At 39.8% G+C, this 25,621-nt stretch overlaps 1 protein-coding gene and 1 long non-coding RNA gene across 21 annotated transcripts in view; one reads left to right on the top strand and one right to left on the bottom strand.

The window, feature by feature from the left end:
* LOC141571128 (uncharacterized) lies at positions 1-25,621 on the top strand. Of its 2 annotated transcripts, none has more exons than XR_012495801.2 (3): positions 1-429; positions 20,203-20,317; positions 21,227-25,621. It is a non-coding gene; the product is annotated as an uncharacterized LOC141571128 (long non-coding RNA). The 2 variants fall into 2 exon arrangements; XR_012495802.2 differs by having other exon boundaries at positions 21,170-25,621.
* The window catches only part of TRPM3 (transient receptor potential cation channel subfamily M member 3), an 833,246-nt gene continuing 815,544 nt past the window's right edge, over positions 7,920-25,621 (bottom strand). For all 19 annotated transcript variants that reach the window (XM_074330560.2, XM_088793014.1, XM_074330550.2 and 16 more), the window contains one exon: positions 7,920-16,394. In XM_074330560.2, the coding sequence (XP_074186661.1) occupies positions 14,942-16,394 (1,453 nt within the window). In that variant the 3' untranslated portion in view covers positions 7,920-14,941. The remainder of the gene's footprint in view (positions 16,395-25,621) is intronic.

Genomic DNA, 25,621 nt, shown 5'->3' with positions numbered 1-25,621 from the left:
TGCAGCTGTTCAATGAGAAAACATATCAAATTGGCTGGTTCATAGTCAGCAGTCAATAAATATTGGCCTTCTTCTCTTTTATCAAAGTGCACAAATAGAGAACTTAGTGATATAACATGAAATGTTTGTCTTTTTTGGTGCCTCTTGATGAGAGGGAGGGCTGTCTCAGAGGAGGAGGTTCAAGAACTTAGATGCTGAAGAGGAGGGGACGCAATTTGGTAATTATGTATCCTGTAGCTGAGCAGGTCTGGAGCTGCCATCTTGGTGACCTGTTTCTTCCTGGCAGCCACATGGAATGTTTCCTCATTCATTTCTGTTCCTGGGTCTCACTTCCTGGGAGACATGATGGATGAACCACAGCCAGCAAAGACTTTGCTCCCCATTTATCATCTTCTGGCTTTCTGAGTGGAGCCATTTGCTTTCCAACAGGTAAGTTGGATGAGATGGATTACATGTTGTCAAAATAGTAAGTAATGGGATGTTGTGGTCATTCCTTTGTGATGTAGAAGTGGGAAACATTTAAGCATTTCAATTTAACTTAACAGTCAGCTCATGAAATGGGTATTTATGATTTCCAATCCTCCCTCCCTTGTTTGTTTTCCTTATTGACTTTAAAATTACCACAAAGAGTGTCTTATTCAGGTTTTTAAAAAACAATTTCCTTGGCACAAAAGTATTTGGAGAAGACAAAATAAACGCTGACAGGAATTAAACATTATTTTAAAGTTTTCTGTACAAATAAACATGGGAGGCAGAGATCTGAGAAGATGGAATCATTTGGTTATTTCCATCAAATGAGCTCTAATTAAAGAGCTACTCTTTCACAGCCCAGAACACAAGGAGTTATAGAACTCTAAATACATGGTTTGTATAGACTCTGAGAAGCAGGGGAGTGGAAAACGCATTGGCCTTGGAGTCTAGGAATTCTGGATTTGAATTGGGGCTCTACTACTTCCTAAGGGTGTGACTTTGGAAACACCTTTTAATCATACTGAGCTTCAATTTTCTTATCCATAAGTTGAAGGTAATAAAATCTACCTTGTAGAACTGTTTTGAAGATCAGACATAATGTATGTTAAGTGTCTTAGAATAACAGATGCCTAATAAATGGTAGCCCTGATGTTGACAGTGATGTCTGTAGTCTTTGCTGACAAATGTATTATACCCAATTTAATCAGAACTATTTGCCCTGTAGAATTACCTCAAAGTACTCCTTTATATACATATGCTTTTCAGTTCTGTCCTCCAGCGTGGCTGAAAATTACTAGGTTTTGGGAGAAGTTAACTAATTAATTGAGTAGCTTAACATATAGTCACAAGCTGCATAAATAACCTTATGAAGAAAGTACACTAATAGCTACAGTAGCGTATGAGCATATGCATGTTGTGAAAGCATAAGACTAATTGCACGTACTTTATGGATGGAGAGCATACAGGAGACTCCACCAGAGATGCAATCTGTGCATTTGCTTTTCTCTATCTGGAAGTGACAGCAAAAATTTTGGAATCACTGAAGGTAGTACCCTTAGAAGGAGGTGTGTGTTACATACTTTAGAATCACTTGGGGAGACATTTTCAGAAGGGCACATTGTCTTTGAGTCACTAAGCATGGCTTCCCTTAGAAGGATCCATGGAAAAGGCAGCAACAGCAGACCCACTCTTCATAGTTATAATGGAAAAACCACCTGCTCCCTAATGTGGGTCTTTGGGAAAGGAATGGAATTAGTTCTGTCATGGAGTCCATGAGGTAGAAGATGACAGAATCCATTGTGAATCAGCACTCGGGGTGGCCTGATGTGCTTAGATGAGTCTGTGTATATGAACCAGAGACCTGAACTGGGGCTCTCAGGAGAAGGCACCCATAGTTCTGCTCGGCAGTGGTGGATGGAGATTGGCCTCCTTAGCAGATGCAGCAGCCTGTTCAGGGATCCAGATTGAAGTGGTATGATCTCAAGGTGGACCAGCACCCTGTGCAGGGCCAGACTTCAACAATGACAAAGTGTGACAACAATGACAGTGGTAGACTGATCAGACCTAATTCTCACTTCACTTGAATATGAGAGTAGGACTGACTCTTTGGACTGAGTAAATAAGGAATTGCAATCCCCAATGTAATCATTGATTTAGTCAAGGGTGTATCAATGGATACTAAAACCATTAGGTGAAAGGCTGTTGGGGGAATGGCACATCCACATGCTACCTAAGTATCACCCCACAGGTTACTTATGAATTATGAAGGTAAAGATGTATCTTCACATTGGAGAGAAACTTAGCCCTACTGTTAGTAGTGAAATACCTGGTGCTACATGCCTCCAGATACGAAAGTATGTAAGATTCTTGTGAAGTATTCTTGTCAAATATGTTTCACCTGAATCGGATAAAACCTTTTGACCAAACTTCCAGTTTACAGGAAATATAGGGGACAGAGGAGCATAAACAGTACAGAGAAAATAATCACACAAATTCACAATGTGGGGCATTCTACAAGACAGTTGGCATGGACTCTTTAAAAAGTCAATGTTATGAAAAATAAGTGTGTGCTGGGGGATTGCTCTAGACTAAAAGGCTAAAGAGATATGTTAACCAAATGTGATGATTTGGAAAATAGAAATTAGCCACAGATATAAATTTGGAAACAACTGGAAAAAATTTGAATATGAACCATATTGAATATGAATATTAGAGGACATTAAGGATTATTGCTAATTTCCTTAGATAATGATATTGTGGTTATAGAAGAGAATATCATTATTCTCAGGAGACAGATTTTGACGCGAAGTACTTTAATTATTGAAACTTATTTTATATAGTTTTGGAAACAATATATACAGAGAGAAAGCAAATAGAGCTAAATGTCAATAATCATTGAACATAGGTAGAGGGGATAAGAGTGTTCATTGTCCTATTCTTTCAATGTTTCTGTATGTTTGAAAATTTACATAATTAGAGGGAAAAAAGAGGGAGTGGGAGACAAAAGAGTTGATACTAGACATGAGCCAGCAGGACATGAGGATTCTAAGATTCACTGGAAAAACTAACAGATGGGACAATAGTTGTACTGCATGTTTGTGGAACGGCAGCTCAGAATGGTTTTGAAAAATAACAAAGCTGTTCACTTAGAATGTCCAGTGTGACAGAGAGGAAATCTAGTTATGTGTCAATACCATAGTCATGGTAAGAAAGGCCGGTGCTTAGATATGGATGGCTTTCTCATCAGCAGCCTGTCCTTCATGAGGTGGAAGCAGGGAACCTGATTTTAAGACACATTGAGATAACTGACAAGACTATGAGTTAATATTCATTTTCCAGGCAGGACTTACAGTTGGAGGGCTGTATGAGCTTTGGTTTACAGGAGACTGGAAGATGCACGGACTGTGTGTATTGTCTTTGTCAGGAATAGATTGATTTACTTAATTCAGGATCTTACTGTCTCGACTTCAGTGCATTTGTTCAGCAGCTGTGGAGGAGGATGGGTGAGCGACTGCGGCTTACATCATGGCTCATCCAGCTGTCAGCCTGATTTCTTCTGCAGATAGATGTTTCAAAATGACTGTGTGTGCTTCCTGTTTTGCCAGCCTGCATGGAATCTCAGATCTTTAGAGCTGGAATGGCATTTGGTGCTTAACCTGGGGTTCATGGATTCTACCCTTGGTGACTGTGGATGGGTTTCTGGGCTTCCATGAGCCTCTTTAAACAGTCTCCCAAATCTAAGCCTTTTTCCCTAGGAATGGTTCCTAGCTTTCAACAGGTTCTGTTAAGTCTGGTTATAACTGGAGACATTTAAGAGCCATTGATCTGGTCCAACCTTTAAACCCCATGTAACAGACAGAGGAAATGAGACAACAAATTAGGATAAAAAGCAGTTATTGGGATTTTGGAATGTCTGTATATTTTTACAGAATTGACCTGGTTTTCTGCCACTACAAATTGAGCTAATTGTCCAGTAAAATTGGCTGAATGAAATAGAGCCACTAGGGAGTTTTAGCTGTCAGCATAGAAACCCCAAATAGCAGACCAAGTCTGGTTGCAATCCCAAGAAAGGCAACATAATTTAAGAGCAGCCCCTGTCTGCAGTCTCTAGAAGCCAGTGACATGGGGGAGACCAGGTAGGTTGTTTTGCATGGATTACATCTGAGCTCTGAAAAAAATATATGTATATAATTGAGAAATATCTATGCCAACAAATTCTACCCCTCTTCCTACTTTTCTCCCTACCTTGTGCCTAAAATCCTGTAATTAGTTTCACTGTACCTCTCTGTCCTCAGCCATGCCATATTTTTACATGTCACATTTTTACCCAGAATACTTCAGACACTTTTTTCTTATCACAGAACAAAGTCCAAACTCTAACCTGGCATTTATGTATAAAATGATCAGTCACATTTTCCCCATCTGGGACAGGAGAATAATAATGCTAATTCCGTAGACATGTTGAGAAGATTAAGTTAATACAAAAGGCTGTTATACTTTCTCACAAGTCTCCCATGTGAGTTCTCTGCTCTGATCAGCTTGGTTTCCTACTGTTCCCCAAGCATGTCTTCATAATTCTTGGGGCTACATCTTTGTTTCACCTGAGACTCCAACCTCAGAAATGCCTCTCACCTCCTGTCTTCTTTAGCCTTGTGCATTCGGCCCTGTCAGACTACAAATGTTCATTCTTTTCTCTAATGCTAAGAGCATTTCTAGATTGTTCTATACAGAGTCAGTAAATTATGTGGTCCAATTTGCTACCCAAATGTGGGAAACCATCCACACACTGCCTTCCTGGTGGCCATTGTTCTTCAACTTGAATACTTTTAGTGTTGATGAGCTAAACTTGGGATGCTCATCTTCAGTTTTTCAACGGCTCTAATTAAATAACTACAACATGTAATTATCTTCTTAGTCATGACAGTCTTGACTTTTTAATACAATTTTCAGTTCTTCCAGAGGAACAAAGTAGCTGCTTGAAAGGCATGGATTGTATTTATGCCTAGAATGACAATTTCATGATATTAGTAGTTAAACCATTGCTACCACTTTTCTTCCAACTTTACCATTTCTTGTAGGAGACACCTTGCCATTACAGGTTTACAGGTCACGGGATTATTGCAACAATACCTAGAATAGGTCTCTGAAGAGAAAGAAGGCAAAGAAAATCCTCCTGGCTGAGGTCTACTGATTCTGGAACCAACTCTTAGGCCACTTTAGATTACTCTTAAACAGTGTTTGAATTTTTGAAAAAGAAAAAGTTATGCTGTCAAATTTTTACTCCTTTTTCTCCCTTTTGGTGTGTTCTTCTAGTTTTACTATTCATTTACAAATATATCCATATTTACATACCTGGTTTAATTTTTACAAAAATCAGGATTAGATCATACATGCTACTCTGTATTTCCTCTTAAGGACTTAATAATATACCAATGACATCTTTTCATGTTAATATACAAAGATTTAATTATTTTCAATAGCTTCATTGTATGGCACAATTGATCTGTATTTTTTTCTCCTATTGATCAACACATATGTGCTTCCAATTGATTCTTGAAATTTGATTTCTTTACCTGAAAATATATTAAAAAGATAAATGATCAAGACACTTCTCACAAGTTCACCCAGTGTTAAGAGTTGAATTTTGTCCCTCCCTCCAAATTCGACTGTTGACATCCTAGTCCCTTGTACATCAGCATGTGACCTTATTTGGTGAATAGGGTCATTGTAGATGTAATTAATTAAGATAAGGTCATATAGAGTAGGGTAGGCCCCATATCGGTGTCCTTATAAAAAGGGGAAATTGGATACAGACAGCACACAGGGAGAACATCATGTGAAGATGAAGGCAGATATCCTGGTTAGAACTTCCAGGCAGCCCCAGCTTCGTGGACTGCATCTTCAGTATGGACCCCGGTTCTGAGGATGAGGCTGTGTGCTCCCAGTAGCACCTTTATCTTTACCTTTCCTTTTGGCGTGGTCTAGTCAGTATTTTGAAAATGGAATGGCTAGTATAGTTTTCTGCAAGCAACTTGTCTCTGTTAATAAATATGTACATTTGTGTTACACATACAATATTCAACCATGTGTTGAAATGGGTTTTTAGTGCTTGAGACAAAGAATATTGGGGCAACAGTTCATGATTTTGAGTGAAGGCCTTTCTAGGGTGACATAGTGTTTATCCTGATGGAATGTTGTGAGATAATGACTGTGGTGCAGACCAACGCTTCTGGAAAATGGGTCATACTGTAAGAAAGTAATGTGAGGAATGTTTGGGAAGAGGCTAAGTTAACACCCAGAATTCAAGAAGGGTACGAAAGAATTACTGAGAACATGTTATTGATAAGGGTACGGCCACCCAGGCCTTTCTTTATATGGCCAGGCATGTTCTAGCTTTTAATCAAATAAGGTAATATAAACAAATACATTAGTTCAGGGAATTTAGTTGTCATCTACCTCTATTGAGCTCTCCTTCAAGGTAGCCCCACATTGGTCGAAATCTGAAGTTTTGGCAGCAAGTGATGGTTGACCTGATTTTCCAGGAAATCTGAGGGCACATGGTTAAATGTTGTATGTGGAACATAAATGTACCTATTTATTAACATAGACAGTTGCTTGCAGAAAACTATGCTAGCCATTCCATTTTCAAAATACTGACGAGGTCGAGCCAATGGGAAAGGTACAGACAAAGGTGCTAGTGGAAGCACAAAGCCTCATCCTCAGAACTGGGGTTCATGTTGGAGATACAGTCCACGAAGCTGGGGCTGCCTGGGAGTTCTAACCAGGATGAAGCACTGGAACATTTGGGTGCGTATCACATTAATGTCCCTCTTACCTGGAGCATCCTTCCCCTGTCTGATTTGTTAAATCTTCCCTGTTCTTCAATGTAGCTTCCTGCACAGAGACTTGCTTGTCCTGAGACACAAAGCATTGCCATTCATCTGAACCTCTCAACTCTTATTTTTCATGCTATGGTCCTTAGGTAACTAAATGGTAATTACAAGACTGTAAATGATTACATTTCATTACAGCTAGTTTTAAAACTCCACATAGGCAGGGACTTTGCCTACTTTGTTCATCTTGGCATACCACTTGGCATACCACCGGCATAGTAGATACGCAACAAATTTTTGAATGAAGAATTGCGTGTATATATGTTCTGCATTTTTTACTTCCCACTGTTATTTCAAATTAAAATATTCATAAGCTCAAGAACGATTGCTTACTCTTTTTGGCAGGAGCTGCAACCTGAGTTACTTAATGGGGGGTGGGATTGAGCCCCTTTCTCCCATCCCTCTGTTCTCTGAGGCCAATCCAATTAAAGATCATAATAACATACTTTAAAATGGATTATGAAAGCATGCCTGCTGTACCTTTAGCGTGGAGACAAGCTCCCCAGGTCTCTCTCACACCGGCAACTTGCTACACTTAAGCCTTTCCTACTTAGAAATTCTAGAGCGGCCACGGCCTTTTCCTACCCTTTAATGTAAGAGTTCAATACTTCAGTATATATAAGGTTTTCCAGGTAATGCTAATGAGTGAAGGGGAGCATATGGAAGAGACAGAAGGGAGTGGTGGGGAGTGTGGTATATTAGCGAGCACATACTGCTTCTAAAGGGGCAGCCAAGATGCCATCATTGAGGTGATTATTGTGAAGTAGGAATACAGGTCTCATGTTTCCACATCTTCAGATTTCTTAAGAGAAGCCAGAATTATGGAATTAGATGTGAAATTTTTAAATTTTTCAAAAATCTTGCAGTTTTTTGTAAATATAGTGCTGTCCACCAGCACCCCCTCTCTGTTGGCTACATATGACCCGTCGGCTACTAGTTTGCAACCTCTACTCTGCAAGTAATTTATGGGCAGTTATCGCTGTGTACCCCAATAGTTCTTGGTTTGAGGGTCATGGAGATCAAATGGCGGAAAATAAATGCACAAGGAAGTCCAAGTAATGTTTTGAACTACTGAGGTTTTTCTTTTTTTATTGTAAAACATGTGTTACAGAAATTTCAGAAAGTTTTTCCTGTGGTATCTGCCAACTTCTGCTTAGAATTATATATCTAAACAAACAAGCTCAAACTGCATTGTGAATCCAATAATAGACCTTTAAAAAAAGAGCAATTCCTCTAAGAATTTATATATATATATATTCAGTAGATATGCAAACCGCTGCTTATCCATACATAAAGAAGGAAAAGATGTATATATATTTAACAAACCCAATTTCAAAATTGTTTTATTTATAGGAATTCACTTAAAAATGATATTTCAATAAATTCCCCCATTAGAAACTACGGTTAAAACATTTACAAATGAGAGCCTAAGTTCTACGGTATGAAATGGCTATGAGTACAGTTACTGCATGTATTGTTTTGCACGCAGGAGCAGCAATATAAACTCAGGCCACACGCTGCAGTGACAAGACGCCTGACAAGTGATACGCCTGACACAATGCTACAGTGCTCTTCTCCTGACTCTCCCTCACAACGATCCTGCGTTTGTGTCCAGAATTATGCGGCATATATTATTCAGGAGAACAGGGACGACCCTGAATAGGGCGAGTTCCTTTCCCCCACCTCAATTCTCAGTGTATTTTGTATATACACTCACTGAGTCAGAGTCAAGAATATGACCCCGGTCGGTTCTAAATCAGAGGTCCCAAATGATTGCTTTTGGGACTGAATGCTGCTGGCAGACACCTTTGTTTGGCTAGCACAGGATTTGCAAATCTGAATATGAACGTCTTTGTAAGTGGGACACATGTTGTCATGTGCCCTACAGACGCTGCTGCTTCCTGTTGTCTCTCACCAGTCCAGTCGGCACACTTGTGTTCCAGATCCAGCCCCTGCACGTATTTGAGTTTGCAACCCCACAGTCTAGATGCAGATGGCTGGTTCTGATGATATGTGGGAAGCTGGGGTGGAGATGTGAAGGACTCTTTTGGGATTCAGACAGGCAAAGAATTGGATGTGGCTGATGCAAACACCAGCCAAGTTAGTTGTGTGGGGTAGAGTTGGGGGAGGAGGCTAACTAAATTAGTGGGAAGATTAGGGCTGGGACAACGTCAGAATATTTGGCTTTCTTTAAGTAGCCACTGTTTCAGCTTACTGTATCAGGGTCCACGGGGTATTGAGGTAATGAGAGCCAGGCTCTGTTGTTCTGGCCCCAAAGCATCTTCTGCTGTGTTAAGAGAAGGTGAGGAAATCAAGGGGGTGAAGAAGGCTGCACATCAAGGCATGAGGCTGAACTTCTCTCTGTGTCCCACAGCTCTCAGCAGCCTGCCTGCTCCAGAGCAAGGCCTGGGTCAAGTTTTGTGTCGACGCTCTTCAGAAAGCTTATGGACACATTCTTTTCCAAACATTGTGCAAACAGGCAGTGGCCTGAAGGGTTAAGAGGGCCGGTGGACTAGGTAAGGTAGGGGAGGGAAAAGTCACCTCACTCTTATTGCCATGTAGATAACTCGGCCACTGAAATCCTTAGATGGCATGTAGAGATTGTCACATCTTGATTTCATTAGCAGCGATCAGTGCAAGGGATTCATCAGAGAAAAGGTAAAACAACTACCTTCTCAAATGTATTTTTTTTTAAAAAGAAAAAATATATCTTGTTTACCTTAAATCAGAACCAACCCTTCCTTTGGTTGACTCTAATCTGAGAGAGAGATTGAGATGCAAAAAGAAGAGAGCACTTAGGCCAGTGCAGCCTGAGAGAAAAGTTCCTCTACTCATTTGAGAGGCAGTCATTTATAAGACTATGCAGATTGGCTCCTCTCTTTTCCAGATGTTGAATGGCTTCTAATAATGAAATGGTGATTTCTTTAAAGGGCAAACTCTTCAGAGTCACCCAATTCTCAATCAGACACCCAGTCACCCAACTCTTCCCCTTCCTCAGGCCAGGCTCACCCACAAGAGAAAAGCCACCAGGCAGGAAGGAGGTCGCATGTCATATTACTGGACCACTGATTCATAATGATGTGTGGATTTCTGCACTGTCCTGAATAGGCTTCTCACTCTCATCTCTGGGTTAGCAGTTTGTACCCAGTGGCCCTAAAGAATCAGAAATGCGTCTTTCATACACCACAAATGCACTAACACTTAGACCTTGGTAAATCCAAGTGGTGTTGGCTAGTCATTTCTGGATCCCATAACCATATATTCTGTGGTTAATACATTATTTCGTATTATTTGTTCAGGGCTTTAAAAAAAAAGATTAAAAAAACCCTTGGTTATTTTTTTTGTTTTTAATTTTTAAAATTTGAACATAATCCCCAAACAGCGTAAGGAGCCCAACAATTTGAGTAAGTTCCTAACTGGTTTAAGTGTCACAGCAGGCAAACGTAAAAGGTTAAGTGCCTTTATAAAGTCAAAGAAACGCATAAAGCAGTGCATGCATTTTGTTGTCACAAAATTAAGACTGGGTTTGGAGCGGGATTACTTCATTTGTCACATTGCTATTGTTAAAGAAGAGTGAGTTATAATGCAATATTTAGAACCAGTATATAACCGCCTATGCACTAGCATCACTTTATCTAGAAACAAACATAGTGTTACTAAATGAGCATATTTATAAAATACTGTACACTGCGTCTGCATTGGGTCAGCAGATGTAAACAAACAGCTAATTAAACTGGAGTTTAAAATATTATTTTAAGTTCATTTTTCATATAGTCTTTTGCATAACATGCCAGTTAGTCTTTCACAAAATCACAACTTGCCTACCACAGCTCGCAGGGCTGGTTAGGGGATGTACACTGGCTGACACAAATATTTTACAGTGCTCTACATTAAAGGGAAAAACACAAAGCAGATCAGGAACAAAAGTGCCCATTCACGAGGATGCTAAATAACATCGGGGACATAATTAATTCTTGCAACATGTGCTTCTTTATTGAATGTTACAGATTTGTAAATGATTATAAAGCTGTCCTGTAACATTCATTAATACAACCACATGCTACAACTATGCTGGGTTAAACACGGGTTACATATATGTTTACATGTGTTTTATAATACAGAATTTCCCAACACATTGAATAGTATAGCCTATAGATGTAGCATGATGGATGACTGGATAATATTTATTATCATTAAAGAAGTTAAACAGTCCAAACATTCAGGAAAATTAGACTGTAGACAGCCTCAGAAAGTAGAATAAATGTACTATCCAGTTATCTACCATAATATTACCTATAGAAATTATCCTTTAGAATACATTTGAAACATTCAGAAGAAACACATTTTGTGTTTTTACAGGTACATTTTTTTCCCATTTAATTATTCATATATATATATACATATATATGTATATATATGTATATATTTAAAGGGGGATGTTTTAAAGTGCTAAATAATATGTTAGACTCGGAAGCCTAGACTTAGAAAAAATTCAGTTCTGTAAAGTGCTGCATTCCTACTGCTAATACACCGCTTGGCTTGGAGAAATACACACACCAGCCATGACAATTACATCCAAGCTTTCTAGCTCCTCATTCAAATCCATTAAGGACGGAGTTTCTAACTATAAATATAAAGTATGTTGGTTAATCAGGAAATTTCCACTATCATTTTCATAAACATCCTTAACTTTTTTTCAAAAGAACCAGTAGTTTAGAACAAACCACTACATAATATATAAAAATTGGCACCTTAGAAGCAGATGATTAAACCCAAGCTATCACTTCCTTGTGTTCTCTATGACTTTATTTATGTTTCTCAATAACTTGCTGCTCATGAGCTGCTTAATTCACAGAGACAGGTAATTAATGTCCCCTCAATCAGGGACATGGTGGAATAAATGAGCTGCACACAAGCTGACTGTAGAAGGCCACAGAATCAATGCCACATCAGTATGCAGAGTTGCCAGACATGGAAAGAAATGGATTGAAACATAACACACATGTATGCACACAAGAAAGAAATGGCTCATGAAAGTTACACAGTTTGTGTTCAAAGTCATTTAAATTTGGCTTACATATTTTACACACTTCACAAAAGATGGAAGAACTTTATTTTCATGCACAACAAAAGAATCAGGTAGTCACAAGGTCAGGACTAAGTACTTTGTTTCCCAGGTCCTGTTCTGTTCTCTCCAGAAATCGCGATGAATAGAAACACACGTGCTCCCAATTTCTTTCCCTGCTTTCAATCTGGTCCAGAATGAGACCCTGGAGGTGCTATGACGTCCTGCTCTGCAGTCAAAGAATAATGGTTTCACTGCCTTCTTGGATTCCTGTACAGACTCTCTCAGAGAGCCTTCCAGCTTTGTGAGTGTGCCCCATACTTAAAATCATCAATTCATTAGGATGTAAGTACATCAAACTAGCAAAATCTAATCTAAGGAATGAGAATAAAATCTTGGTTCTAACTCTGGTGCTGAGACTTGGCCTTCCTGAGAATCACAGAGAAATGATCTCAAAATGTAAAGTGCCTATTACAACTGTATTGATTATGAACAAAAATGGTTCCTCTTCCTCATTTGTAATCAATATGGAACCAGGCATCCAGGAACCCTTTAAAGTTATATTGCAACTTTGCATGTATGTACACTTTTTTTCTGGGGAGAGGGCCCAGAGCTTTCATCTGATCCTTACAGAGAGATTCATGACTCAAGGAAGTTTAAGGACAACTGATTTAGTCTCAGACCAAATACATGTTTGCTGAGGGGGAAATAGCCAATATGGTTCCAATAAAAATGTGTTTCTAGAGTAATTATATACAAGGGACTCTGGTTGCTTGTTTCTGATTCACCCAAATATCAAGGAGTGAAAAAGGAATTCCTCAATTCTTTATGTGGCTTCATCGCTATTTCTATACCTGAAAAGCTTATTCCGAAGGGTTTTTTGTTTTGTTTAAGTACTTAAAGGTTAGAGGTTTTGTTCACGTACTTATTCGATTTCACATAATGAGAAAATTTGAAGTTCACAACTACAACTAAACAAAAGAACCAGGTAGTATTTTATACCAGTAACTTTAAGTCATTTTCCTTAAAGATTTTACTATTTTTAAATCAGTGATTGAAATTGAAATCCAAAGATTTGAGGGTCAGGATTTCATTACTCGACTTCAAATACAGATTCTGATCTAGTGTGTATTTATATTTTAGAATATGTAATACTATCTGGTTTAGAATTGTATATCCAGATTAGGTTGGTGCAAAAGTAATTGCGTTTTTTGCAATTATTTTGTAACCTTTTAAAGCGCAATTACTTTTGCACCAACCTAATACTTGCTGTAAACATTTGGGACAGGAGAAACCAAACTAAAAGCGAGGTCACGCTAGCTAGTGCTTTCGTTCAAAAAAGGGGCAGAGGGCAGGTATTGAGTAATTTTGACAACTCTAGTTTGGTAGAAGAAAAAGTTAAGGTTATAGGGATTTAAAAAATCATAATTTCAACATCTGTTGAAATATAATATAATGTATTCTGTCAATGGAACTCCTTGGATATTAAAAATTCTGGTTATACCTCAAGGTGATAGAAGAGTCCAAGCCTCTTAAGAAAGCTCTATATGTCTGTTTATATACTCTATATAAACATGTCTCTCTGTGTAAATGCATATATATGTATATAAGCAGTATATACTACAGAATTCTTTACGTGGTTTATTTGCTTTCTATTTCAGTTTTTTGTATGTTTTTTTGTAGCTCTGTATAAAAGAAAAAATATTCATGGTATGCCTGCAACTGATGGCTTTGGGTCAATAACAAACTCCCAGTCAATTATAAGGTTATTTATGGTTTTGAAACTTCCTTATAAAGTACTTTAGAACATTTCCATAGAAAAGATACCAGCCCTTGAAAAATGCCAATTAAATTTATGCTGAGCTCAGATTAAATGGCAAAACTCTAGATATGAAAATATCCACATGTAATAACCAGATATTTGTATACAAAATGGTCACGTGATGAGTAGTGTGTAAAATTGGCAGTTACATCTTGGAGATGTTCAGAAGACATGGTGGAGTCATGCAAATGATGAAGGTCACACAGCAGCATAACACATGACATGAACGGTGAGAATATAACAATATCCCATATGGCAATTTTAGGTGAGTTCTGCCCACTACATTTGTTTGTTAGTTCACTATCATATATCCAGTGAGCGAATTCATTGATGACAGGTGAGATACAAAATAAATTAAAAAATATAAAATTATTTAGTTACATTCATCCTGAGCTTGCACGACTACACTTGAATGCCCACTGTATATAATAGACCACTTGACATTTGTTTTTAACATCAATTCTTCCTTCATTTTGCTTGCAATACAAAAAAGGCATTTCTTTTCCCTTATTTTCTTCAAAAAAGATAAAACAGTTGTGGCACCAGAAGTGAATATATAAGAGACAGGTGAACTATGACTGTTACCTTGTGTTTTCTTTAAAATGATCAATTACAGAAGTGTTGGCATGAGAAGGATGTGGGACGTTAGGTAGAACTGCTTGCTGCCGGCTTATACTGAATAAAAAGGATGCTCTTCATCAGTCACCAGTAATGGAGCCAATGTGAAAAGAAAACAGAATTGAAGTTTAGAATATCTCATTTGTAAGCTGGCTACGTTATTTTATTTTCTTTTGCAATTTAGCCCTACATCCTAAACCTCTTGATAATGGTCAGAAATTGAAAGATGCCTCCCGGCACGGAGAATGCGTGAAGCCCCTTCATTCGCAGAGCTCATGGCTTTCTGAAGTGACTAGTGATACACATTCATCTCAACCCTTCTTCTCCCTCTCTTTCTCCTCCCTCCCCATCAAGTGTGAGCATGAATTACATCCCTTGTGTTTGGCACTGGGCCCGATCAAATGCTTTCTTGATCTGTGGCCCAGAGTCACCTTTGAGTTAACACCTCCCGAGGCATTGCTTGTTTTGCTCAGCTCAGAATAAAGCAGGTATGTTTCGAGGAAGGGGAACAGGTGAAATTCGGGGAGAATTTTAGGGCTGGATTCTTGAGCCTCCTGCAATGCTTATTAAAGTTTAGTTGTGCTTGCTTTCAAAGCTGTGGAAAGGGGATGTTCTGGACAGTCTCCTCATGGACAAGCTGTCTCCTCGGCCCTCTGGCTTGGAGGACTTACTCCTCTGGAAGGGATTTCGCAGGCTTGCTGTGTTCCGCTGCCTGTCAAGTTTGTCACTGATGGAGAAGCTCTTCCTGGTGTGTGCATATGGCGCGCTTGGCTCCTCTGCTGAGTAGCTGTTGGCGCGCTCTATCTTGGGAACCGTGATGTTGTTGGACAGGGTTCTGTCTGAGTTCTCGCCCTCCTGGGAGGATATCGCGATGGTGGCTCTCCGGCCTTTGGCCTCATTCTCCTCAGTGTCAGAGCTGGGGTGACTCAGTTCTGCTTCTCTCTCAGGATGACAGCAAGATGAGTCTTCCACTTTGCCTCCAAGACCTCCAGGGAAGGTGGCTCTGTCAGCAATTGCTTGAGGGGCATTGACACACCTTGTGTCAATACAGTCTGTAATACTTGTGTATTCTGCTGTTTTTACAGGCACCCCAAAGTTGGCGTAATAGCTCCTCGAAGGAGAAAACATAAAGCTATGAGATTTCACGATGGGGGCCTCTTCTAGAAGAAAGGGCGTGGTGGGTAGGTAGCGGCTACTTTTGGAACGCTCGATGGTGTGGTACATTGGAGGGTCAGTGTCCCAGGGGTTTTGGCACTCTGGGAGGTGGGTATAGTCTGAAGAAAAAGACCTGGTGTCCATGGAGGTGATGTCCTCAAAATCAATGCTCCGGCTTGGAGGTCTGTCTGTGGGTGCGAGAGTTGCATAGGCACTACTTGAAGGAGCTGTGGAAAGTACTGGAGCCGGAAAGCTCGGGTCGCCTAGCCCAAGGATGTTCATGGAATTGTCCAGAGGGTCTATATCACAGTGTAGCTCATCCATGGCAGAGACATAGATGTCTATACATGATGATGGTCTTCTGGAATCAGGAACAATGGCCAAGGTGTTTGCGGGGGCTGCAGGAGCTTTGGATTCCTTTGCTATAGAGTGGGAACTAGTAGCCCGGTGTAGGCTCAGGGACCGTTCTTTAAAAAGACTTTCCAACTTTTCTATACCACCTTTGTCTTTCATATTGACTGAATAGAAAGAATGGCTTCGCATACGGGGCATTAGGGTTGGAGAAGTTGGGGACATGGTCTCCTCACCTGCAGGGTCTATACTCTCTTGGAGCTTGAAGGTGTTCCCCTCCTGGCTGTTGAAGCTGCTCTGGCGGACGATGTAGGCTGCGTCTGTGCAGTCCGAGGAGGTCCGAGAGCGGATTTTGTTGGACTCGGCCCGCTCCAGACCTGTCAGACGCTCCAGGGCTGTGGCCATGCGCCCGATGAGGTCCTCGAGCTGTGCCAGCCGGATGTCCACAGTCTGGAGTGACGCCTTCATGCAGTGCTCTCTCTCATTGACTTCCTCTAGCCTCATGGACATGTTCTCTACCCTGGGAAAGGAAAAGAGGAGAGTCACCTGGGGCTGGGTTCCTCTGCTAGAGGTTTACAGACAGCATGGACAGAGGGGTCAAAGCTGTGCCTGGCCCTTGGTTATTAATGTCTTACAGAGGGAAACTGAGAGGTTACAGGTATTAAGGAGGGGGTGGGGATGTGAGAACGGCAGTGATGCTGTCACTGAGAATCATAGAATCCAAATCTTTTTGAGTTGGAAGAAGCTTTAGAGATTATCTAATCCAGTGATTTGTAATGACTAATCCCCTTTTCCCTCAATGAAATTTAATACATAATCCTAATAAATAAACACCAAAGTTCAATAGTTATTGAAGTGGGGTGGGGCCAATGTCCTACCCTTTTACCACTCCCCTGGCTTAGCTGTGGCTTGGGACAGGGTTTAATGACGTACATAAGTATTAGGGTGTTGGCTTATCAGAATCACCAACAAAATGAAAATGGTGCATTTTGGTGACTTTACCCAGAATTTTGCAATAGAATTCTAGAACGTAGCTATTCTTATTGCAATGTACATGTAAAATTTGTATTATGTGGACAGGGATTAGTTTTATTTTATATTTATATAATATTGTTTTGTTGTTGTTTCCAATAATCTTTTTAGAATTTAATGCCTCCAAAGGAATTCATATGGTCCTGGTACTGAGGCACTTGGCGTTGATCTAATCTAATCCAATCCTTTCATTAATAAAAGAAAAGCAAACATCAAGAAATTTAACCAAGACTACAGAAAGTATTTGTGGTAAACTCTGGAATGTCTATCAACAAGTTAATTATCCTACACCTTTCTCTCTGTCTCTCTGGGTAGCTGGTCAGATGTCTTATATTAGTTATTTCTAGATGCCTTGACCCTCCCCGTTGGAAATCTTTAAGGGCATAATCGGTCTCATATTCCTATTTCCATTTCCATATTGCCAGCCCAATACCTGCCAAGGGTAAATAAAGATTCACTGAGTCAATCACTGTTATGAACTTGATTTCAATTGTCTAATAAACTACCTGGTCATTTATCTCCAAAGATAGAAGCCACAGAGTTAAAATAAAACAAAATTGTGCCATGTTTTTCACTTGCTTAAATTAACTTGGAAAGAACAAACCAAAGCCAAGTCATGTTTGAGCTCAAACATTCACTTTCAAATTCCCAACGGCAAATCTTTTGGAGAATCTAAATGAGATCCATTCTCAACTTTTCTAGAGAGGATAAAAATACTTTTACAATATTCCCAGTATGCACAGTAAATCATTTGACTGCTGACTCTTAAAAGGAACATGACTGCATGTACAGAATATGCTTTGCAAAGAACGGTGGGAATTAGAGCTGGGTTCCCCAGCTGTTGTGCTGCTGCTGCTGGGGTATTAATAACAGAAACACCGCTGTTAGGGAGGAATATGCATTTCAGTGCCAGAAGGAGGTATAAGAGGCAGTGGTTTCCCTTTCTGAGAGACCTGTAGGCTTTAAAAACACTGCTCTCCTGCTGGCCAGGGTGTGGTTGTGTGTGTGTGTGTGTGTGTGTGTGTGTGTGTGTGTGTATATGTGTGTGTGTGTGTGATTCCTTTGCCTTGGGGCACATTTCTCTCTCTGTCTCTCTCTCTTTTTCTCTGCAACACCATCCTACCACCCCTCCAAAAAATAACAGAAAACAAAAAACCACAAAACTCACTCTATAGACTCTGCTCTTTTATCCTCTAGCTTACTTTCACCCAGTTTGAGGTTTTGGAGACATTTCTTTCTTTGCTTTTCCTGAGCCCCATAACCATTAGCACTGCCCAGGGTCCAGGCACTCTCAGCCACCATGCCCAGGTATGTTCCCCAAAGACTCGTAAACTGAGCAATTCTGTGTCTGGCAAACCCGATGCTATTCACCCAGTAACACAGCTAATTCAAAAGAAAAATACAACTTTTCCCAGTTTTACTTTGTCTTGGGGTATAAACATAGCCTGAGAAACAAATTACTTAAAGTAGTAAGTTTGTGTGTCTTATAGACTTACAATTCACTTTTTCATCATCTACTGATGGAGTTTGATTTCGCAATTTTATTTTTTGCAATTCAATAAGCTTTGGGTAAGTAGATAAAATACTTCTTCATTAAAGTCAGGAGAAGGACAGATTTTGCATTTCTGCAGAATGAGACTTTTTGGATACTCTAGGTACTGAGTCCCCTTAGCTTTTTAGTGTTGGCGGAACAACAAAAGGCAGGATAGTTTACTTCCTCCTACTTACCTTTCCTGGGCCCCGGTGTAGACAAGGTTGGTATGGAAAGAGGTAAAGACGCTCTTGTAGCATAATTGTAGGTGATGATTGGTCTGAGCATTGTGAAATATCTCCCTGTGTTGTGGGGACCCCACTCCCCACGCCCGCCTCCCTTCAGCCCTAGGATCTAACACTGCAGAGAAAGCTAGCAGGTGAGAGGCAGAGCTAAGGCACCAACAGGAGCCAATGGAAGAATCAGGACCTGGCTGTAGGTAGCACATGGAACACAGAGACTAAGGAGCCCAAGGGGGTGGGAGAAGAATGGAGGTTGAAGGAGGAAGAGGCCCCTTTAGCAAAACAGGAGGTTCCCAGTGGGAGCCCCAAGAGTGTGGCCTCAGGGAACAGAAGGAACTAGGGGAGGGAAGCCTGCCAGAACAGGGTCAAGGAACTATTCTTTACAAGGAACTAAATCTTAACTTTCCTGTGGGCGCTGAGGTGCTTTGGAACATAAAACTTGGTTAAAAAAAACACAAAAAAAACCCCGACTATTTCATCCATTTTCCCCCAGAATTCTGGATGTGTTTAGCCACCTAATTGTATAATCATTTAGGTCATGGATGTAACTGACAGGGGGTTAATGTAGAAGTTATAAAAAAACAAAGTTTCCTAGAGTCAAATTTATATATGTTTGTTCATAATGACAGTGTGTTCCTTGATTTGAAAAAAAAAATTCTTGAAAAGTTAAGTGTAAATAGGCATGTATCTCAGATATAGTTAGGTCTGAGGAACAAACCGAGAGTTTTGGGTCATAACTGCAGTCACTCTGGAGCTGGCTCTGGCCAAACCACTCAGGAGATAAAATGGAGATAAGAATGATACATTTATGGAACAATAGAAAGCCACATGGGGACAGACACTGGAAGTGACCAAGTGAGAGTAAAGGAGAGACTGTGGAATGGAAGATGCCGTACAGGAGGAACTCCTGATTCTCCTTTCCCTCTTTCACGTCTCCAGACCTTGCGTGGCTCATTTCAGAATAACTCAGGAGGCAATCACGTAGGGACACAAGAAGGCCCTGGAAAGACGTGAGGTGGCTTCTGCTCCTGGGAGCCTAAGAAAGTCACAGCCGGGAACCCAGCCGAGGGGACTTAGTAGGTTAGTAACAAACCCAGCTATGAAGACAGCTATTGTCTACAGCCAGTAAGATGAGCAAAGGGATACTCAAAAGAAGGTTCTGGTGGCACAGCAAATTTCAGCTTCAATATATAATTCCTTAACCTAAGGACTGTTATTTTCTAGAAATTCATTGTCCTTTCTGAGAACCTCAACATGTGGTTAAATGAAATATAGTTAAAGGAAAAAGCGGGTTGGCAGGCCATGCCCGTTCTAAATTTCATATACTCCCTGGAGCGCTAGCAGTGGGGTCAGTGCGGGAGGAAAGGTAAACACAATCCTGTATCACATGAGCCCAATCACGGGGGCTTTGGTGGGCGGGGGAAGGGTTTTCAAATCAAAGCCAATGATGCAGAACAGCTAAAGCTAACTCTTGCTTATCCACAGATTTGATACCTAATTTGTGACTAATTTAAATCCTCTAGGGTCACCAGCCTTTCCCACTGGACCAATGATCCTTCACTCAAGGAGAAACTTTTCAATTCACCTCAATCAATAGAGATGCCAAAGAACAGCCCTGGAAAAAAGATGTGGCAGGAGGTGGGTGAAGCTCATCTTTTTTGGATTGTACAGTTTTGGGTTATTTATGAATTTCATATATCCTAAGTTAATCTTGTCTCTCTTTTTTATGAAAAATTATAAGTTGAATATACTATTAAGAGTCATGTATCTCTCACTTTTTGGGATCTAGGTGAAGTGAAAAAAAGGGTACAAAGCCCATTGGCTTGGGAAAGATAATGTTAGATTAAAAGATGGCGCTAGGAATACTGCATATCCCATGTTGCTAAAATTGTTACTGCCAAGAAGAAAATTCAAACTGCAACTTCTCCTGACTAGTGGAGCCTGACAAGGGTGATGGTGAAGATGATCTGGGAGCTGTAAGTTAGGGGTATGAGAATGAAATGCGTGTGGGTGGGGCAGATCAAGTAAGTAGGTGAAGCCTCCAAAGCCGAGGAGAATAGAGGCAGGGATTCCGTGGCACGCCCAGTCCAAAGACACTCAGAATGAGTTTTAATAACCACTGTAAGTCCAAAACAACAGCCTTCTGTGAGCCCATGCGGCCCAAAGCCACCAGTTTGTGAATTCTGCTTTATGTAAGTTGAAAGAACCGGGAAAGAACGTCTGGCTCTGATCACCAGAAAACATAAGTAACCCTTAATAACCAAAGGGAAATAAAAAGAAATGCCAGTAGATTGCTGATTCCTGATATGCAACGTTCCTGGATCTGAGGAACTATGGGAGTTTGACAAAAATTGTAGACAGCATTAAAGAATGGCTTAGTTGTAGGTAACTATGCAGATGGTATCTTTTGAGTACTTTTAAAAAGATAGGGTTCGTTAACAGGAGACTCCATGGACTCAATATTAATCTTGTCTCTTTTTGATAATGCAGACTGACAGTTCCATAGATACAAAATATCTGTGATAAAGCACACTGTGATTCTCACAGGGAGGTTGACACACTGGGCTGACTGGAGAAAGGCGGATACCTGGCTGGCTGATGAAACAAACAAGAGATGGGAAAACAATGGGCTGACGTCATCATGAAAAGTATGTTTTGGAGTTGTGCAATGTCTCGGTTCTATCTTGGTTCACCTAATCCGTGCTGATGAACATTTTGCTGAATTATGTTGTAGGCATGCTTATCAAGCAAACAATGATATAAAATTAATAGGATAAAAATTAATATAGTGGATGATAGAATCAGGATTCAAAGCGTCCTTGAGATGAATGACTCAAAAGGAGAAAAAAATTAAAGACAAATTTCACAGTAATGAATGTTAATCCTGATTTTAGGTTAAAAACAAGCTTTTCACAAGAACATATTTGAGGATATTTGAATCAGCTCATGTGAAAAAGCCCTGGTTCTAATTAATTGTAGGCTCACCTGAACTGAAGACATGACCTGGTTGCTATGATTATAATATAATCTATTAGCGAATAAAATATGTAGATCAAATAATAATAATAACCACCATTTATTGAAAGCATAATATCGCACATGTTATCTCAATGACTTTTAACACTCTACAGTTAGGTGTTAATACTCCATTGTACAGATGGGGACATAGGTTCAGAGGAGTTGAGTAACTTGCTAAATGTCACACATCTAGTTACTAGAGAATTAGTATTAAAATCTTTCTATTATACTGTGTTCTTTTCCTTATAACATGGAAAGAACTACTTGTCCTATTGTACTCTATGAGTAGTAGCTCAGGACACAGTAGGTACTCAAAAATAGTAAAGGAATGAATAAAGGAATTAAATCTAGGCTCTAACAACAATGCAGAATTAAGTTCCATTTAGGTACCACATTCAAAAGGTGATACTGACAATTTAAAGGGCATGATGAGAAAATGACCAGAGTAATAGGAGATCTGCTGCCTGCATGAGCAGTAGTTAAAGGATCTTGGGATATCTAGTTTGGAAAAAGCAAAGCAAAGTGGGGAGATGATTGTGATCTTCACATATGTAAAACATTTCTCTCAGAGAGAAAAGAATTTATTCTTTTTTCTGTATTCATTCAGAAGACCAATATCTAAGGCAGTTTCTCCTTTTTCTAGTAGATGTTCAACTAGAAGCTGGGTGTAACTAGACTATGCATTCTTTCAAAGTAGAGTCCTTACATCCCTACCCCCTAACTCAGGCCCTGTTCATGCCAGTTGCTCAGTACATATTTGTTAAATCACCTTTGGCCAGGTGAGTTGTTTTTCTCAACAACTGCCTTGGGTACAAGTAATCTGTACTCAGTGATATCAAGAACGTTTTCCAAATTTAAGTTGTCAAATTGTATATGATCCACAGTGAATAATTCAGCACTGTCCTCTCCTAACTCTTGACTTGTCCACTGGGTTCCATCAGTGGTTCTCAAAATATGGTCCCTGGACCAAAGCGTCAGCATTAGCATCACTTGGAAACTTGTTAGAAATGAAAATTCTCAGGCCCCATCCCAGATGTAGTGATTCAGAAACTGGTGGGGGCGGGGGAAGGATACTCAGCAACCTGTGTTGTAACAAGCCCTCCAGATGATTTTTGAGGCCCTCAAAATTTGAGAAACACTGGGTTAGATGTTTCTGGTTGTTTCTGCGTTGAGTGTCCATTGGAACTCAATGAGATTGTGTGTTTCTTGAGGACAGGGTTCTGTCTTGTGAGTCCTTCGTGCCTACCACATTGCCTGGCATACAGTGAAAGCCCAGTATGCACATACTGAAACAGAACTGAGCTTGAAAAAGGACAATAAGCCTGGAATCTGATGGAACAGACTTTAAGGATTGGTCGTCTTCAACCAAAAGTCTAAACATCCTCAGAAAAGAAGCCAGTTGTCAATGTAGCTTAATAGGTTAAAATTTTGGTTATTTTTATATAATTATCATTAGCTAGATATTGACCCACATAAAGTGGAGGGTATTGATTACTCAATTAGCTCATTAGATTCTGAAATTGTATTGCTTTAGAAGCTTCAGGGTCATTGCTATATAAAAATGGGAAAGACAAGGATTTTTCAGAATCAAATTCCTCTGAGGTGTTAATGATCTCCCAAATACTGTAATGAGTTCTTTACATACCCTTTGGGTGCAAAAATATGGTATAACAATGATGCATTTAAATTGATAATTACGGAAGTATCTATGTATTTCTAAAAAGATTCATACAAATACAACCTGTATACATAAATTGTATTTCAAAGAAACCGGCAGGTAGAGGAACATGGAGCTCACTATGTGAAGAAACCCTTACTCCAAGTCTTTTAGTAGAGAGCCAGCTCTTAAGTCTTCTGATTTCAAATTTCTGTACTGGGGCTACCTAACATGCAGGGAGAATTAGGTAGTATTCTATGTACTATATAGACTGTACACAGGTATCTTATGTAAATTAAACATATGTACCTGTCTAAATATGTGTATATACATGTCCGTCATCTGTCTACTTATCTATCTGTCCATCCATCAATCCACCCATCCATCCATCCATCTGTCTAATGTAAATAGGACAGGTGACTTCACCTGCCACTCCACTCAGAAACGCCATGTCCCAGAGTATATGTGAGATGAGTAATATGGATCCACTCTTCCCTTAGTTGATCTCTGTTCCCTCATGTACTTCGTGGTATTTCTGTTGTGCTGAGTGCAATTCTAATGTTTAAAGGTGTTATTTTTGGTACATTTACAAATGTAAAATAAACCAAAACCACCAACAACAGAAACAAAACACCAAATACAGAAAGAAGTAGAATGAGGTCTGGCACTCATTCTGGTACCTGGGATTGGTCATGAGATCATCCTGGTCCTCCTGGTCCCCATTACTCCAGAAGGTTGCTAATCCCTAGGACATAGGGAAGGTGGCCTACCCTCTGTCCTAGATTTCTGGGAATTGCTCACCTTGGTCACCCTCCTGGAGGGTGGGGCTCTGTATCCACCCAGAGTGGGACAGGGCCCTGGAGGAGGATTCTCCTGGAAGCCTTTGCAGGTGTGGGATGAGAGGCTCAGGTGGAGGTGCCATAGTTCCTTTCTGTTTCCATCCAATAGGAATTGGTGACATAGTCACAATATGCTCACATGTCCTGGGTCTGCACCTCTCATTCCATTGCCTCCGAGAGTCAAAGACTTCTTTGTGCCTTAACACTTCCTCCCCCTAACTTTCTGTCCCCCCGGGTCTATGGCTTTCTGAATTCAAAGAGCATTTCAAAGGCCCCTGGACATGTGCTTTGGAAATGTGTCTGAGCGATGGGCAATGTGTCTACATGGCACAATTTTCTGGGAACCACATGGTTATATGTCCATTAACAAATACATTTTTTTAAGGCCTCAGAAGGAGAAAGATCTTCAGATTTACAGCTTCTTCCTTTGTTTGCCAGAAAATTACTTCACATTGTATCATCATAAACTGTTCTACTTTGCAAGACAGATTTGTATAGAATCTATGCATGACTTGAAACTTTATTAATATTGGCTGAGTACCTATGGATACAATCACTCAATGGCATATGCCTATACACCTACTTATCTAGACTGCATTCTCTAAAGAAATGAAGGGCCAGGGACAGAAAAATACCATTTGCATAATTTCTACAGAACCACTAGAGAATGTATGAAGTGGGTAAGCTGACAAAATGTCATTTCATGAAAACTGGAGATGACTGACTCAAGTTTTAGAAGTCTGAATCATGTTGACTAAATTTACCAATATATTATCTCTTTTCCCAGTATTTATAATTTGCTTCTGCCATCTTCATATCGCAAATGCTTAAAATTCAAAGTTATACCAGTTCCTTGTAACACTCTGGGTGTTCTTTAAAACAGTGTTCCCAAATGCTGGGTTTTGAGTGTGCCAGCCCTAAATGATGTTTTTATTAGTCTACAATAAAATGAGGAAAATAAGAAAATGTAAGTTCATTTGCATAAAGCTAGATTTATTAAATTAAAAGGATTCTCCTCTCTTTATTTTGAGATTTTTCTTACCGTCCAACTAGTCTACAAAACTATTTGGTCAATGAGATCTAAAAATATATAACCACTGGTTATATACATAAAGAAAAATCTGCTTTTATTTGTTTGCTTTTCTATTGTTCCATAAGAACAAAAAAAGAAAATAATTTTGAAAAAAAAACAACAAAAAAAAACACCCACCAAACAACCTCAACCATTATTCTAACTAATTCATATGTCTCTTGCTGTGGTTTACTCAAAAAGTACTGAGCACGCACAGAAGCCAGGTACCAGGACTATCTATACCTTTGGAGAAGATGCTCAGTGATCTACGCAAAACACAAACCTGCTGGAGAGCCTTGAGTTGGGCTGGGTTTCTCTTGGTTTGTTTGTATCTGTGTCAGAACTTTCCAATTTCT

This window comes from Rhinolophus sinicus, chromosome 16, assembly GCF_057876585.1.
Source record: "Rhinolophus sinicus isolate RSI-liver-muscle chromosome 16, RSI-T2T, whole genome shotgun sequence".
Taxonomy (NCBI): domain Eukaryota; kingdom Metazoa; phylum Chordata; class Mammalia; order Chiroptera; family Rhinolophidae; genus Rhinolophus; species Rhinolophus sinicus.
Note: the sequence above shows the minus strand (reverse complement) of the source record. Positions and strands in the feature narration are given on the sequence as shown.